A 16,881-nucleotide genomic window follows, 5' to 3' on the forward strand; every position below is an offset into this window, starting at 1 on the left:
GCACCATCTGAAGTAGGGCTGTGGTTCTAAGTGGGATAGCGTTAGCCTAGAGCGACAAAACTCAGGACGGTCCTGAGTTCAAGCCCCGCGATCGACAAAACAAAACCCCACAATTAAACACTATATCTCGTTTGTCTGCTGGCCACTCAGAGTAGAGGAGTTGCAAGTCATGCACGGTCCATGAAAAGAGACGAAATCCCAAGTTTCATCTTTCCCGCCGGCTCCCCAAGAACCAACCCCACAGAGTTCTCTAGCTTCCTCGGCTCCACTTCCGCCCGCGCACCTTCATGACGTCATCACCCCGATCTCGCGGTAACACCCGGTTGCTGAAGCCCTTTAACAAAGATCTCGCGGAATTTGTTCTACGGTGCCGAGGGCCCGTCTCTCTCCCCGACCTCCCCCCGTCAACTCCCCCCTCGCCCCGTCCTGCCCTTCCTCTGTCTTTCCAAGTCACAAAAGTCTGCCCTCCCCTTCCTCAAACTCATCTCCCGCCTCCGGTTTCCGATTTTAGACCGGAACCGGAAGTCCTGTGGGCAGGGCCCTAAGCGGAAAACGCTGCTGAGCCGGAGCCGGGACACGGCTGTGGCCACCCTCCGGTCCACCGCCACGGGTCGCCCGGCGGCAGCGCGGTACGGCTCCAGGCCGAGGGCCGTCCCGGAGGCGGGTGGGCGCGGGTCTCACCCGGGCGGTCCGGGCGGCACGGGCCCCGGGCCCCGCGGGCGCCGCTGGGGATCATGTCTACAGCCTCCGCCGCCTCCTCCTCCTCCTCGTCTTCTGCCAGTGAGATGATTGAAGCCCCGTCCCAGGTCCTTAATTTTGAAGAGATCGACTATAAGGAGATCGAAGTGGAAGAGGTGAGCGGGGCCCGGCCTTCCCATGTCTCTGCCTGGTCTCAGCATAGAAGGCATCGCTGGACCTCTCTTACTTCGTAGGCTGGCGCTCTCTCTCCCTCTCTCCTTTCCCCCCTTTTCTCCCTCTTTCCCTCTCCCCTTTCCCCCCTTCTCGCCCTCTCTCCCTGTCTCTCCTCCCCCCCCCCCGTCCTTTCTGCTCCACAGAGATGGGGGGGGGGGAGGGGAATGTGTGAGACTGTGGGAGGGAGGGGTAGTGTGTGTGAGAGGTGTGTATGAGAGGCGTGTGTGTGTTTGAGAAAGAGAGCGAGTGTGTGTATATGTGTATGTGTTCGTTCGGGTTCACCTTTATACTTAGTTTGAATTTGATTCACTTGAAGCAAAAGGATGGACTGGTGCAAAAGAGTGGTCCACCAGTTCTTTAACTGTAAGTGGTAAATTCAGCAAAGACGGTGACCGTTCTGGAAAAGTCCAGCGTGCTCGACACGATGTCTTTAAGAACCGTAATTTTTGTTGAACGTTTCATTTCTACCTCAGTGTCTCCTGTGTAGGGATGCGTGATGCATGTTTGTTAAGTTGTATAAAAGTGTTTCCCTTAGGGCGAAGTGGTTCTCTACGTTACATAGGCAGTCCTGGTGCTGTTGAGTAGTCTTAACACCAGTTGGACTAATTTAATTTCGCTATTAGCCACATAGGTCTATGATGAAGAGATGGTTCAAGTAGCATATTTTAAAGAGCTAATTAATGATGACGTTGACAGCCAGAATATAACGCCAGACCAGAAATCGTGCTTAGAAAAGCCCAATCCGTTCTTTTTTCTGCAATTATTATTATTAGAGCAAGGTGTTCCAGTGTGCCTTTATACATGGGCTTCTTTACAGATCACAGTGGGTAGATCGGTTCTAACGACAACAAAATAACTTTTAAAAACTGTATACATCTATTTTAGACACTTAAAAAGTTGTTAAAAATTTGGTTGGAAATAGTTGCTTCATACAGTTACTATTTCTTTTTTTTTTAAATAAAGCACTTTGTATTACACTGTGGATCCTTATGAAATACTAGATACTGAAAGTGCCATCTCTAAAAAACTAAAATTATTTAGTAGTAGCAGCATTTTATAGTAGTTTAAAATAGCTAATTAACATTAAATGAATATATTTTTCCCATTCACGTTTTGGAATAAGGGATTACTGAATTGTATTACTGAATTACATAGTTCATCACATAAATTGACTTCATAGAACATCCTTCATTGAGAACATTTACATCTTAGAAAGTACTGTGGTGGAAAGAACAAGATTTGGGATGTTAAGAATATTCACTACATCAGCTTTGCTGCTTATTAGCTATGTGATCTGAGAGCAGGTTTCCTACCTCCTTTGTGCTTTAGTTTCTTTAACTGTAGTTACTTCCCTTAATTATAAAATAAGACTAACGATTACTATTTTAATATATCTGTGTAACAGATCCCATTAAACAATCTGTGCAAACCACTCAATACAGTGCCTGACATACATCATTAGGAAGCAGTTCCAGATCAGAAGAGTGACCTACTTTAAGGTCACATTGCTAAAAGAAGACCTGTATTTTGAAGAGGAAGAACATTTTTGGTGTCTTAGCCCCTCCACCCTATTGAGACCATAATAAATTTCTTTTTCAGAAGTAGTTCCAGCTTTCATGTCTAACATTCTTTTTTAAGAATAAAAATTCAATGAGTCATTATACAAGAATTGCAGTTTTTAAATAAGCATTTACATCTACTATGGTGTACTGTTATGCTTGTGGATGTTATATAATAATAACTTGTACTTGATGGTTTACCAAATGCTTTCAAGACTTGGTTTGATTCTTGCAACTCTTACTTTTTTGCACAGTGCTTTTTTTTACATTCTTGCTTCATGGAACAATGCAAGTTACTAAGGAGACTTTATCAGTTTATGCTATTCTTCCCAAATTATTTCACTTTTGGTTAGGACTTTCATCTTCCTAGACCTTTCTTTTAATTTATTTCTAACCCTCTTCTCAGTTTTGGCATATTTATGACATTCCTGGAAAGTAAAAGTAGATTTTTGTTTTTGTGTTTAGATTAAAATTTATTTTATTGGGCAATAATTTTGTCCTTTTTTGTTTTCTGTGTTTCATCTTTTAGAACCTAATTTATTTTTTATCAGAGATTCAGTTCAGACCTTTCTGATGCAAAACGGTTACGTGCTTTCATATTCTTCATTTGGGTACATTGAAATTGTAATCTGTGGTGCACAAATGGCACTCAAGACTATTCAACTTATATTCTGATATTAGATTGAAACATGAATAGTAAAACAAAGAAAGATGACCCAAACAAAAAGTATTTTACATTGTTTTCAGTATTTTATATGGGCAGGTATATTGCGTTTTACATTAAGAAAATAATAGAATAGAGATGTATCTTAGTGATGGAGTGCTTGCCTTGCATGCCTGAGGCCCAGAATTCAATTTCCTAACACTGAAAAAAAAAGTAGTAAAATCATATTGTATTTCTCAAATTAAAAAGTATATATATATATATATATATATATATATATATATATATATACTCTGTTTCTCAAATAACTATAATTGAGTCAGTATTACATAACTAAAAACTGTAAAATAAAATTTCCAACCAGTCAACTATGCAATTTCTTAGTAATACATATTTCTTAGACATCACTTGCTTTCAATCATTGTACACCTCTACTATTATGACTCAGAAATGTATTTGACACTTTCAAAATTCAATTTGGCTATCAAATTATGCAAGTTTACAGCCTCAGAAATTTATCTGAATACTGTTTTGTTTTGTTTTTTAAGTCATTCAGTGTTTAGCTTCTTAGATCTGGGTGTAGATAATGTTAAATTGTTAACTACATACATTGAAGTTGCTAAAGCAAAAGAATAATAAATAGGATGTGGTGAAAAGTACCAGGATAGGTATTTAGGAAATTTAGATACTTGTACGGATACCTTTCTATAATTTTTGAGCAAGTTGTCCAGGCTTGTGATTTCTCTTTTAAAATGAAGGATTGAACAAGATCATTTGAGGTCTCTTCCACTTCTAAAATGAAAACACATTCATTATTCCGATATTTATGTTTGTTTCCACTGTAAGCTTAGAAGCTTAAAAGTTCTTTGAGGACAGTGATCATGATCTCCCAATGGAATTTAGTTGGCGACTAATTTTGAGTAAACAAGGCAAATGATAGCCCATTTTATTCTTATTAACAAGTGGTAAAGTTTGATTTGCCAGAAGCCGCGTGTCTAAGCAAATGTTAGAGCTTGGGGACTTGAGATTTCTCTATCATGAGTCATTTGCTCTTTTCACTGGATTTACAATGTCACTTTAGTACTCTATAATGAAACTTTATTTGGGAATGGAGATACAGAATATGATTTCCTTTATAGTAGTTAGTCCTGAACATTTAACATGCAGTCTCCTCTGTACACAATACTGAAGTTCCATGAAAGATGAATAAAAGAATACTAGAATTATCTTCTGAAAAGTATCTGACTCAGGACTAGAATAAACAGAACTATTTATTACTTTTAATTTTGAGTAAAGAATAAAATGAGCATGTAATCCATCATTTGAAAGTTAATTACAAATAGCTCCATTGAATGGGGACAATTTTTAAACTAGATTCCAGATAAAGTTACATCATGGGTTGCAAAAGACACTAAGATGACTTTGCTTTTGTTCTCTGTGCTTAAAGTGCTTCCCCCAGAACTTCACCGCTGACTTGCACCTACTGATGAAGAAAGTGGTAAAGTCTACCTCAAATGTCTCTTCTCTAGAGAGGCTTCCCCCCAAGCCACCTAGATCTTCCTTGTTTCTGTTGTCTTGCCTGATAGACAGCAATCAGTTGTGTGAGATGAATAATGTAAAGTGTCCTTTTCCTATTTGTAACCCCAGTGCCTAGTACCTCAAAATGAAATCTGGTTCCTATTCCAGTGTTGATTCCATTGCATTCCTGTTATATTTAGCAGATACTTTTGTTTAGCAAAAGTAAAAGTTGGCTATGAAGAGCCATGTCCTGGGAAGGGGCCAACCATTGGTAGGCCTTCACTGAAGTACTAAAAAGCTCTGTTTACAATAGTTGCTTTGTAAAAGAGATCCTGAATGTTGATCCTAACTGTAGTATCTGAGTAAGCAAATTGGGCACATATAACCACTCAGACGTTTATAAGTATTATTAAGCTTCATTTACAAGACACACAAAGGTTTTGTTTCAAAAGCTAAAATGTACTTCAGCAGTGATGTATATTTTGTACGGTTTGCTTATAAATATGTGGACAACTGATACTAGAGAAAAACCTAAAATTATAGTGATCTGAATAAACTGAGTATTTATTTAGTTGCGGGCATACAAACTAACTTTTCCATGTGAAACTATATGACCATTGATTTTGATAGAAATCCAGATTGGTTATTGTAGTTAAGAAGTAGTTTTAGAAATCATATTTTGTGGGCTAGGAAGGTGGCTCAGTAGTAGAGCGCTTGCCTTGCATGCATGAGGCCCTGGGTTCAATTCCTCAGCACCACATAAGCAGAAAAAAAAGCCGGAAGTGGCACTGTGGCTCAAGTGGTAGAGCATTAGCCTTGAGCTGAAGAGCTGAGGGACAGCGCCCAGGCCCAGAGTTCAGGCCCACGACCAAACCCCCCCCTCTCCCAAAAAGATATCATATTTTGTATTGCACATGTGTAGCTTAACTAATAGCTTGAGCATAGTAATTAAAGAAAAGGCTTATTAAATGGCTCAGATGTTTTATGAAAAGCTTTAAAAGACTACAGAAAAAAAGACTAATCAAAGTTTTACTTTTATGTTATCTAGTTTGTCTTGTCAGCAGATGGCAGTTCTGCTCAGCCATAGTTTATTAATAGATATTGAAGCTCTGAAATAGTTGGAGGCCCCAACTCCTCTAATAAATATAAGATCTATGCTTGTTCTGTCATGTTCCAGATTTCTAGCCAGAGCCATCACAGAATAGCCAGTGGCTTATTCACACAGTCCATAGAACAGAGCCAAACCAAACTGACAACTAAACTAAAAATAATACAAATTGGAGACACTTAAGATTAATTGTTTTGTAGTAAATTAAGAGCATAAAGGTATATATATCCTTTTCCATTCAGTTTTTTTTGGGGGGGGGGTCCGGTCATGGGGCCTGAACTCTGGGCCTGGGCACTGTCCCTCAGCTCTTCAGCTCAAGGCTAGCTCTCTACCACTTGAGCCACAGCGCCTCTTCCGGCTTTTTTTTCTTTTTGCTTATGTGGTGCTAAGGAATCGAACCCAGGGCCTCATGCATGCAAGGCAAGTGCTCTACCACTGAGCCACCTTCCCAGACCCTTCATTCAGTTTTGTTTTTTAACCTTGTATGAAGGGATGAAGGAATGTTTTATTCTGAAGAAATTCATCTTTCAAGTAATTGTGTTAACAGTGTTGGACTTTGCTGTGTGATGGTATTCTCCACACTATCTCTTATATCCTTCTATAATATTTTTATTAAGAAATTAAATTTAATTATTCTACGACTTAAGGTTGTAGACTCAACTAAGAACTAAAGTGTACAGGGATAAGAGTTAGGGTTATCACAAAGTAATTACTCTAATTCATTTTAGCTTAAAAACAATAAACAAAAAAACTATTTCTTGGTTGATGTCTTTTTTTTTTTTTTGCCGGTCATGGGGCCTGAACTCTGGGCCTGGGTGCTGTCCCTCAGCTCTTCCGCTCAAGGCTAGCGCTCTACCACTGGAGCCACAGCGCCACTTCCGGCTTTTTCTGTTTATGTGGTGCTGAGGAATCGAACCCAGGGCCTCATGCTTGCAAGGCATGCACTCTACCGCTGAGCTACCTTCCCAGCCCTTGGTTGATGTCTTTTAAAACCAGTCCTGTATCCGGGCGCCGGTGGCTCATGCCTGTAATCCTAGCTACTCAGGAGGCTGAGATCTGAGGATCAGGGGCGGTTCAAAGCCAGCCTGGGCAGGAAAGTCCTTGAGACTCTTATCTGCAATAAACCACTAGAAAACTGGAAGTGGTGCTGTGGCTCAAGCAGTGAGCACTCGCCTTAAGCTGAAGAGTGCAAGGAAAGTGCCCAAGCCTAGAGTTCAAGCTCCATGACCAATAAAAAAAAAGTCCTGTATGGATTCCTGTATTATTCATTTATCTAGTGGAAAAATTGTGAATACTCTGAAGTATTGTAGATTCATTATTTTGAATGAATGTGTATGGTGGAGATACTTGTAACTTGAATATATTTTCTTTTTTGCTCTCGATAAAATTGGTTTTGGGGGAAGTAATTCAAAATAATTGTTAGTGATAATGTGTCAGATGAACTATATTATATTATTCAGATATAGATATAATATCAAAAGCACATTTGATTTGGACGTTTGAATTAGAAATTTAATAGCAAGTAAAATGTGGCTTTTTTAAAAAGTTGTTTTGGGGGGCTGGGAAGGGGCTCAGTGGTAGAGCGCTTGCCTTGCATGCATAAGGCCCTGGGTTCGATTCCTCAGCACCACATAAGCAGAAAAAGCTGGAAGTGGTGCTGTGGCTCAAGTGGTAGAGCACTAGCCTTGAGCTGAAGAGCTGAGGGACACTGCCCAGGCCCAGAGTTCAGGCACCATGACTGGCAAAAATAAACAAACAAAAAAAAAGTTGTTTTGGTTTTTGTCACTCTTGGGGCTTGAACTCTGGGCCTGAGCGCTGTCTTTCAGCTCTTCAGCTTAAGGCTAGTGCTCTACCAGTTGAGCCACAGTGCCGCTTCTGGCTTTTTCTGCTTATGTGGTGCTGAGGAATCGAACCCAGGGCCTCATGTATGCAAGGCACTCTACCACTGAGCCACCTTCCCATCTCTTAAAAAAATACTTTGTAATTTGAATTTTACGTGTTTTATTGCCTGCCTAAGTTGCCAAGATATCTCAGAAATAGGCTTCCATGCCACTTTTCCACTGATCTACTTAGTCAATCAGGTGAACTTTGATATGCCAAAGTTAAGAAACAGATAATATAGTCAGTATTTAGCACTTTGCACTTGAGGGACCTATTGAACTTGTAGCTTCCAAAGACAGGTTAAAGTATGTCCTGAGCTTTCGCAAAACATCTGGTTGGGAAGATTTGGCAGTCATGAAATTAGAGAAAAAACTAAGAAAAAACAGGTCAATGACAGAACTCTAGAAAGTATCAGGAGCTAAGATATGGACAGAAGACAAAGAATTAAGAAGATGAAACTATTTCTTTGTTACCTTTCTTGTTCAATACCATTTTGGTTGTTTTCTAATTTTTGTTACTATAAGTTAATCTGAGCATTTTTTTCACACCTGTCTGGTTGTTGCTGGGAATTTTTTCCAGAAGTAGGTTCCTCAGTCACAATGAAAACACTACAGCTGTTGAAGTGTATTTTGATAGCTATTACTGTCATTGGCAAGTCAGCTAGGATAGAGCATCCAAGACGGCTCACTCATGTCTGCCAGTGTGCTGCCAAAGTCTTCTGGGACCTCTCTTGGACATTCAACCAAAAGCTTAGTTACCCTCTGTGTAGCCTTTACATAGAAGTTGTGTTTACAGCATGGTGAATGGATTCCAAGGGAAAGGAAATGGAAGGTGTTAGGCCTGTTGAGCCCTGATTTTGAAAGTCCTTGTGTGTTTGTGTGTGTGTATGTGTGTGTTGCTACTGATGCTTGAACTCAGAGACCGTGGGGGAGGGGGGGTGCTACTGAGGCTTGAACTCAGACTGGTGTGTGTGTGTGTGTGTGTGTGTGTGTGTGTGTGTGTGTTGCTACTGAGGTTTGAACTCAGACTGTGTATGTATGTGTGTGTTGCTACTGAGGCTTGAACTCAGACTGTGTGTATATGTATGTATGTGTGTGTGTTGCTACTGAGGCTTGAATTCAGACTGTGTATGTGTGCATGTGTGTTGCTACTGAGGCTTGAACTCAGAGACTGTGTGCGTGCGTGCATGCACATGCATGCCTGAGCGCGTGTGGTGTGCTGCGTGCTGCTACTGAGGCTTGAACTCAGAGCCTGAGCGCAGTCCCTTAGCTTTTCCACTCAAGGCTGATGCCCTTCCACTTGAGCCACAGCTCATCTTTCATGAGCCCTGGTTTTGAAAGTCCCTAAACTTCCACTTTACTACAGTTCAAACAGTCTTAGGAGAAACTTGATTTAAAGGAAGAAAATACCAGTTTGTTGTTGTTGTTGTTGTTCTCAGTTAGGGAATAGCAAGGACAGACAGAAAAGATTTGATGACATTTATTTTTGAAGACCATACAATAAGCTCTTTATACTTCTGCTAACATCACATCATTCTTTTTTTTTTAATTTTATTTTCTTGTAAAGATGCTGTACAGAGAGGTTACAGTTGTATCAGTAAGCTAATGAGTACATTTCATGTCGGACATTATCTCCTTTGTTTTTCTCCCACTTTCCCTTCCATCCCCTACCTCCTGCACCCCTGCCCCAACGTTGTAAGGTTCATTTCCAATATCGTGTCTTGTGAGTCTCATTGTTGCAAAGCAAAATGAACCCCAAGATACGGACACAAGAGGTTTTTCTTTGTTGTTCTTTTTAATGTACTATGTGATTTTTTTTTTTGTTTTTTTCTTTTTGTGTGTTGTTCTTCCTATGGTATATCCCTGTTGTCACTGTATTTGATTTTGGTACCTTGCATCTTGAGTATACATTTATATAATTTGGGAAAGAGAAGGGGAATAACAAAACGCTGAAACAAGGTCACAGGATGACCCATTGCAATCACATCATTATTTCTTAAAGAACCTAAGTCTTTTAATGACACCCTTGCCAAACAGTTAAAAATTCTATTTTGGTCAGGTGCTGGTGGCTAGTGCCTATGATCCTTGCTACTCACGATATTCAGAGGATCATGGTTCATAGATAGCATTAGCAGTCAAGTCCATGAGATTCCATCTCCAAAAAAAGTCAGCAAAAGCCAGGTTGGAGGTATAGTTCAAGTAGTAGAACACCAGCCAAACAAGCAAGCCAAGTAAGTGTTCAGAGCACAGTACTGGTGAAAAAACAAAACAAAACAAAAACTCTTGAAGGGCTGGATATATAGTACAAGTAGCAAGCACAAGGCTTTGAATTCACATTCCAGTGTCTCTAAAATTCTATTTTGACTATAATCTTTTGAAAAGTTGATTGTTGCTATTTCTAATATACTCTCAACTTCTCAATAGCCTTTTCTAATGTTTCCTCTGAGTAGCGCACTAGACAAAAACACTGTCTGTATCTGTAAGGACACTAACGTTTGCTTACCATGACACACATATAAGTAACTTCAATGCTTAGGGCTTTCTATTCTTCTGAAGTGGGAGAAAAAAAAATCTAATATATTATCAGGGTTATGATGATATTTACATTTCATATTTCTTTAAAATATAGTATGTTTTAATATTCAGTTTATAATTCACTTTATAATATAGTATAATCCTTCCTTAGTATTGGGGTTTTGGGTTCAGGATCTCTTACAGCTGCCAAAATTCCTTATATAAAATGGCATGTTTGCATTATAACCTACACCTATCCTCCTGTATACTTTAAATCATCTCTAGATTACTTATAAGAACTAATATAATGTAAGTGCTGTGTAAATAGTTGTTACATAGTATTGTATAGGGAATAGTAACAAGGAAAAATTCTGCACATGTTCAGTACAGATACATCTGTTTTCAAGTATTTTTAATCCACAATTGGTTAACTATGTGGATGGAGAACTCTAGCATACTGAGGGCTACTGAGTATTGTTTAGCATATAGAAGGTTATAATATTTTATATAAATAACAAAATTGCACTTTAAAACATTAATTTCTTGAAAAGAGTGAGGAGTATACTGTAATGCCATGTGTGTGTGTGTGTGTGTGTGTGTGTGTGTGTGTGTGTGTGTGTGTGTGTGTGATAGCACCTTCTATCACCTGTAATTCCGAAGCATACTTATTCCCTTAAGGGTCATCAGGATGGGATGAGGGAAGACAATAGCATCCAACACTTCTGTCTTCTGTCTATTATGGACATTGTGTATGTGTATAACTACTACTATGACCTGTTTACTTCTTAGGTTGTTCAGAAAAGCAGCACATGCTCTTCCATAACTGATTACAATTTACTTGTAAGTTTTCCCTCTTGAACTCAGTAGAGAGTTGCCATATCAAGGATAATGTGGTTGATCTCAGTATAAAATTTATCTTTCAGGTAATTTTTTATTTGGGAAATTTAAAGATTTATCTAGTTATTTCCAAGTCTAGTTGTATCACATAAAACATTTTATTACTGCCCAACAGAATGTCTAAGTCTCTAGAAAGTTGTAAGTAAGATTAACAAGAAGAGGGAAGATTCTTTGGTCTCTATAATGGCTTCCACTGAAGTTTCTTTCTTTTTTTTTTTTTTTTTTTTTTTGGTCCTGTCATGGGACCTGAACTCTGGGCCTGGGCGCTGTCCCTCAGCTCTTCAGCTCAAGGCTAGCACTCTACCACAGCGCCACTTCTGGCTTTTTTCTTTTTGCTTATGTGGTGTTGAGGAATCAAACCCAGGGCCTCATGCATACAAGGCAAGCGCTCTACCACTGAGCCACCTTCCCAGCCCCCCACTGAAGTTTCTTGTCTTTATTATTTTAGTATTATGGCCTAACACAGTGACCCTCAAACATCACAATCACCTAGAAGACTTGATAAAATACAGATTATTGGACACTCTTCAGGCTTAGTAATTCTGGGTGGGTTGGAGCCTGAGAATTTACACTTCTGTAAATTTCTAGGTGATGCTGATGCTTCCAGATCAGAGACTGTCCTTTCAGAGCCAATGCTTTTATTGTTCGATATCTGCTCTCTTGAAATATTTTTTTTCTCGTGGTTTCTTCAGGTTTTCCCGCTGCCTTTTAATGGTCCCTTCTTAATCTTCGCTGTTTATTTCTTCCCTAATGTATTCTAAAGGTTAGAATTTTCCAAAGCTTAGTTCACAGACTCTAATATCTAGGTATTATTTGGGGGGAGGGGATTTTATTCAATTGATTGATTAGAAGTATCAACAACATGGCAAATACTCTCACATTTCTATCTTTTCACATGGCTTCTCCATGGATCTCCTGACTTGCCTTTCTATCTTCTTACTTGCTAGCTACATTTAGATATCAAATAGGCAGCTTAAGCTCTGTTACTGACATTCAACCAAGTTGTTTAGAAAAGAAAAATCTGCTTGCTTCAGTCTCAACCTCAGATAAATCTGTACATCATTCATGACTCATCTCTTTTCCACATGTTCTGCTGGCTTGCAGATCCTCAGGAAGTCTTATTGACTCTACCTCTAAAACACACCCCAGGAATGTCCAGTTTCTATATTGCCCCCAACCTTGTCCTCATAGCTGTTATCTCTTTTGGGGGGCTACTATAATACAGAGTCCCTTTATTTATGTCTTCTAGCTTCCCTGCAATTCTCCATTTACTTAACATTGCACTGCACTTAGACTGAAGTCCAAATTCCTTTTTCTGGTGCGTAGAGCCCCATGGTCCAGGTCCTGCCTATCCCTCCACCCTTATCTGCCATTACTTTTTATTATGCACTCCCACTCTGTGCCACTCCACTCACTCTGGAGTATTTCTCTAGGTCATTACTAAAATACCATCTGTCTCAGTGAGGCTTTTGCCTGATTACTCTATCTAAAATGAATGTGAGAGAAAACAAATACACATGTATGTGTGCATACTATTATGTTCCTTCTCTGAACACTTATTTTCTAAAAGGAATATGCTTTTCTTGACTGGGTGTGTGACTTAAGTGATAAAGCATCTGACCAGATAGTAGAAGGCCCTGAGTTCTCTACCCCAAGAACCAATCAAAAAAATATATATATATACACATACATACATACATACATATTTTTATAACATCTTTAGCTTTGTACTTATTATTTGTCCATGAGAAGATGAAAAACAGCAAGGGCAAAGATTTGGGTCTGGTTTATTCACTGCCATGTCCTCAGTAGTGCTTAGAATAGTGCTTAGCCCAAGATATGATCCAGATCTCATTGAATAAGGGATGGTTTCATTTCTCCTTAGGGTTTTACATTATGGTTGTTTGTTCTCCTCATCTTGGTTGATTTCCCAGTCATCTAAGAATCAGGTCTTCCCATATTACCTTTGATAGTCTTGACTGTCAGCTTAATGGGATTGAGAAGCACCTAGAGATTATTAAGACACACCGGGCGTGTCTATAAGGGCATTTGCAGAGAGGACTGAGGGAGGTTGGGGAGGAGACCTGCCCTGGATGCGTGCAGCACTGTCAGATGGACTGGGATTATGGGCTGCCCATGTTAGTCTTAAACTTCTTAACCTTACTTCTTACAACATACAGGTAAGGGACAGTTCTTTGACTCTTTATTAAAATTTTTTATTATTATAAAGATGATATACAGGTAAAGAGGTAAAAAGGTTTTTTTTTTTTTGTATTTTACCCTTGATCTCACTGTATTTATGCCATTTGAAAAAGTGAGCAGTCTTTTTTTTTTTTTTGTCAGTCTTGAACTGAGGGTCTGGGTGCTGTCCCTGAGTTCTTTTGCTCAAGGCTAGCTTTCTACCACTTTGAACCACAATGCCACTTCCAGTTTTCTGGTGGTTAATTGGAGATAGGTGTCTCATGGACTTTGTTGTCTGGACTGGCTTTGAATCCTCAGATCTCAGCCTCTTGTGGCTAGTATTATAGACGTAAGCCACTGATACCCACTGAGAAGTCATTTTTGTTATACTGAAATTTAATTCCTAAGCATTGGGGTCCGTGCTCATAAACTTCTTTCATTTGTAGTTGTTATTTCTATCATATATTTTAGTGAATGTGTACTATATAGGACATTTTGCCTTATTGTCATTTTAGATCCTGTTATTATACTGTGTGTAAAGTGCTATCACTAATGACAATAGAGGTATCTAGAGGTGTCTTGATGTACCGGTTTTTTATTTCAGGGCATTCTGGACAGTTGCATGTTTTATTCTCATGGTTTTAAGTTGAAAGCTTAGAGTAAGTCATCATCTCATCACTAGGTGGCACTTGTGGATCACAAGCAGTCATATGTACCAAATGTGACTCATACACAGACCTCAGGTAGACAATATTTGAAATGCCTGTGTAGACATTTTTCATAATAAAAATGCAGCAAAAGGAGGCTTACTAAGTACCAGTTGCTTTAATAAAGTTCCACATAGTTGAAGAATATATTAAATTCTTTGTAATCATTGGCTTGTAGTTAGTGATAACAATAGGTAGGCTAGTCTCAGCCAAATGTGAGCATAAAGTTAAGTTTTAGAATCTATTAATTATTAATTTCTTACAAGAGAAATCAGTACTACAACTCCTTATTCTGAGTCATACCCAACTCTGAGCACTTTTATAGTATTTAAAGAAATTCCTGTTTATAACTTATGAACCCTGTAGATAATAACTAAGGAGAATATAGGCATCTCTGTTTTACTTTGCAAAAAGAATCTCAAAGACATTAACTACTCAGTATTAAGAGCTAATAAGTAGATAAACTATATCCAAACTCATGTCGAAGCAGGGAATGTTCCATATGTTATTCTCATGGTAACTAGTGACTTCATACCAAAGTGACTGTTAATGCAATGACAGAAGTTGAATTTAGAGTTCATTGGTAATTCCATGCTCTAAGTTTCAGATTTTGGATTTTGTATTCTCTGAATACTTTCTGACCAAGTGATCTTGGGTAAGTTGCTTATCTTTTTTTTGGGGGGGGGGGGGGTCCAGTCGTGGGGCTTGAACTCTGGGCCTGAGCGCTGTCCCTCAGCTCTTCAGCTCAAGACTAGTGCTCTACCACTTGAGCCACAGCACCACTTCTGGCTTTTTTCTTTTTGCTTATGTGGTGCTGAGGAATCGAACCCAGGGCCTCATGCATGCAAGGCAAGCGCTCTACCACTGAGCCACCTTCCCAGCCCCAGTTGCTTATCTTTATTGTGTTGCATTGCCAATACTTTTGACAGTAGTAGGATTTGAACTTAGAGCCTTACATGCTTTTTACTGACCTTTAAAATGGAAGAGGGGTAAATATAGTAATTTACAAAAAGCCCGTAAAATACTACATGGCACATAACATTCAATAAATTGTAATAATTTGGGTAGCTTTACACATTGAACAATATGAGAAATGTTCATACTACTTTTTATGATTTATGAAGTAGTTTTTGAGTCATGACTAGAGTGTTCATGTATCCCAGATTATAATTACTTGTACTGGTGTGTTCCTTTGTGCTCCCTTTTTATTCTATGAAGTAACTCAATATCGATAATAAGTCATTCAGTCTAGCTGTATTTATTGATGAGTTTTATTATTGATGAGTTTTGTGTGGGTTTGTCTAAAGTGAAAGCTTCTCAAGGGAAGACATAACTGTTTTCTGATGTAAAAAGCACATTTATGATATGTATTATAAATTAGAATTACTAACATTCTGTTTTAAATTGCCTAACATTAAACTATACTCTATCATTTGCTAGCTCTGTACTCATGAGAGTTAGTTTACTTCTTTAAAGGTAGTTGGTTCAGCTGTAAAATGATTATAGCATTAACACCTGCCTTTTAACACTGTATAAATTAAGCAATCAATGTAAAGCACTTAGCCCAGTGCCTATTGCATAGAAGATACATATAAAAGTATAATATAGGGAGATAAAGGCCTTGATACAGGGCTTAGATAAATTGAAAGATGAGAGATGGAAAAAGATGGTACTTTATCCTATACAGTGATAAAAATCTAATGAATTTGTTCTAACAGGTATCAAGCTAATTTTTGTTTGGCTCTATTGTTTTAAGCATTTCTAGAAATAAAACAGTTTGACAGAACAGCGAACCCAGGTGATATACATAGGCTTCAACAATAGTATAAGACTGATATCTATTTATTTATATTTATTTCATGCTGGTCCTAGGGCTTGAATTCAAGGGTCTGGGTACTGTTCCACAACTCTGCTTCCAGCTTTTTGGTGGTTAATTAGAGATGAGTTTACTGAACTGAGAGCCTTACATGCTTTTTACTGACCTTTAAAATGGAAGAGGGGTAAATATAGTAATTTACAAAAAGCCCGTAAAATACTACATGGCACATAACATTCAATAAATTGTAATAATTTGGGTAGCTTTACACATTGAACAATATGAGAAATGTTCATACTACTTTGTATGATTTATGAAGTAGTTTTTTGAGTCATAACTAGAGTGTTCATGTATCCCAGATTATAATTACTGTCCTGGTGTGTTCCTTCATGCCGCGTTTTTACTCTATGAAGTAACTCAATATAGATAATAAGTCATTCACTCTAGCAATAGCCAGCTTTATTATTGATGAGTTTTGTGTAGGTTTGTCTAAAGTGAAAGCTTCTCAAGGGAAGCTTTTTACTACTACTACTGCTACTACTACTACTATGACTCTACTACACTAGAGTCAGTGGTATAGCACTTGCCTTGCATGCACTAAGTCCTGGGTTCAATTCCTATCACCAACATAAGAAAGTAACAGCAGAGAAGTTTCTCTTTAAGTCATTAGCCCACTTATTTATTGGGCAGTTTAGCCCACTTATTTATTGGGCAGTTGTTTCTTTGAGGATTAGAAGGATGGCCAATAGACACATGAAGAAATGCTCAACCTACCTAGCCATAAAAGAAATGCAAATCAAAACAACATTGAGATACCACCTCACCCCAGTTAGAATGGCAAAAATCAAGAACTCTAATAACAACAGATACTGGAGGGAATGTGGGCAGAAGGGAACCTTACTTCATTGTTGGTGGGAGTGTAAACTTGTTCAACCACTTTGGAAAGCAGTATGGAGGTTCCTCAAAAGACTCCACATAGAGCTCCCCTATGACCCAGCAGTCCCACTTTTGGGCATTTACCCACATGATCACTAACAAGGCCATACTAGAGCTACCAGCACAACTATGTTTATTGCAGCATTATTTACCATAGCTAAGATATGGAACCAACCCAGATGCCCCTCA

General features: G+C 38.7%; 1 protein-coding gene across 2 annotated transcripts in view; it reads left to right on the forward strand.

Annotated features, from left to right (window-relative positions):
• The first annotated feature begins 530 nt into the window (after positions 1-530).
• The window catches only part of Map3k7 (mitogen-activated protein kinase kinase kinase 7), a 67,287-nt gene continuing 50,936 nt past the window's right edge, over positions 531-16,881 (forward strand). For both annotated transcript variants that reach the window (XM_042679525.1, XM_042679526.1), the window contains exon 1: positions 531-854. In XM_042679525.1, the coding sequence (XP_042535459.1) occupies positions 735-854 (120 nt within the window). In that variant the 5' untranslated portion in view covers positions 531-734. The remainder of the gene's footprint in view (positions 855-16,881) is intronic.

This window comes from Dipodomys spectabilis, unplaced genomic scaffold (genome assembly GCF_019054845.1).
Source record: "Dipodomys spectabilis isolate Male_0828 unplaced genomic scaffold, ASM1905484v1 ptg000053l, whole genome shotgun sequence".
NCBI lineage: Eukaryota > Metazoa > Chordata > Mammalia > Rodentia > Heteromyidae > Dipodomys > Dipodomys spectabilis.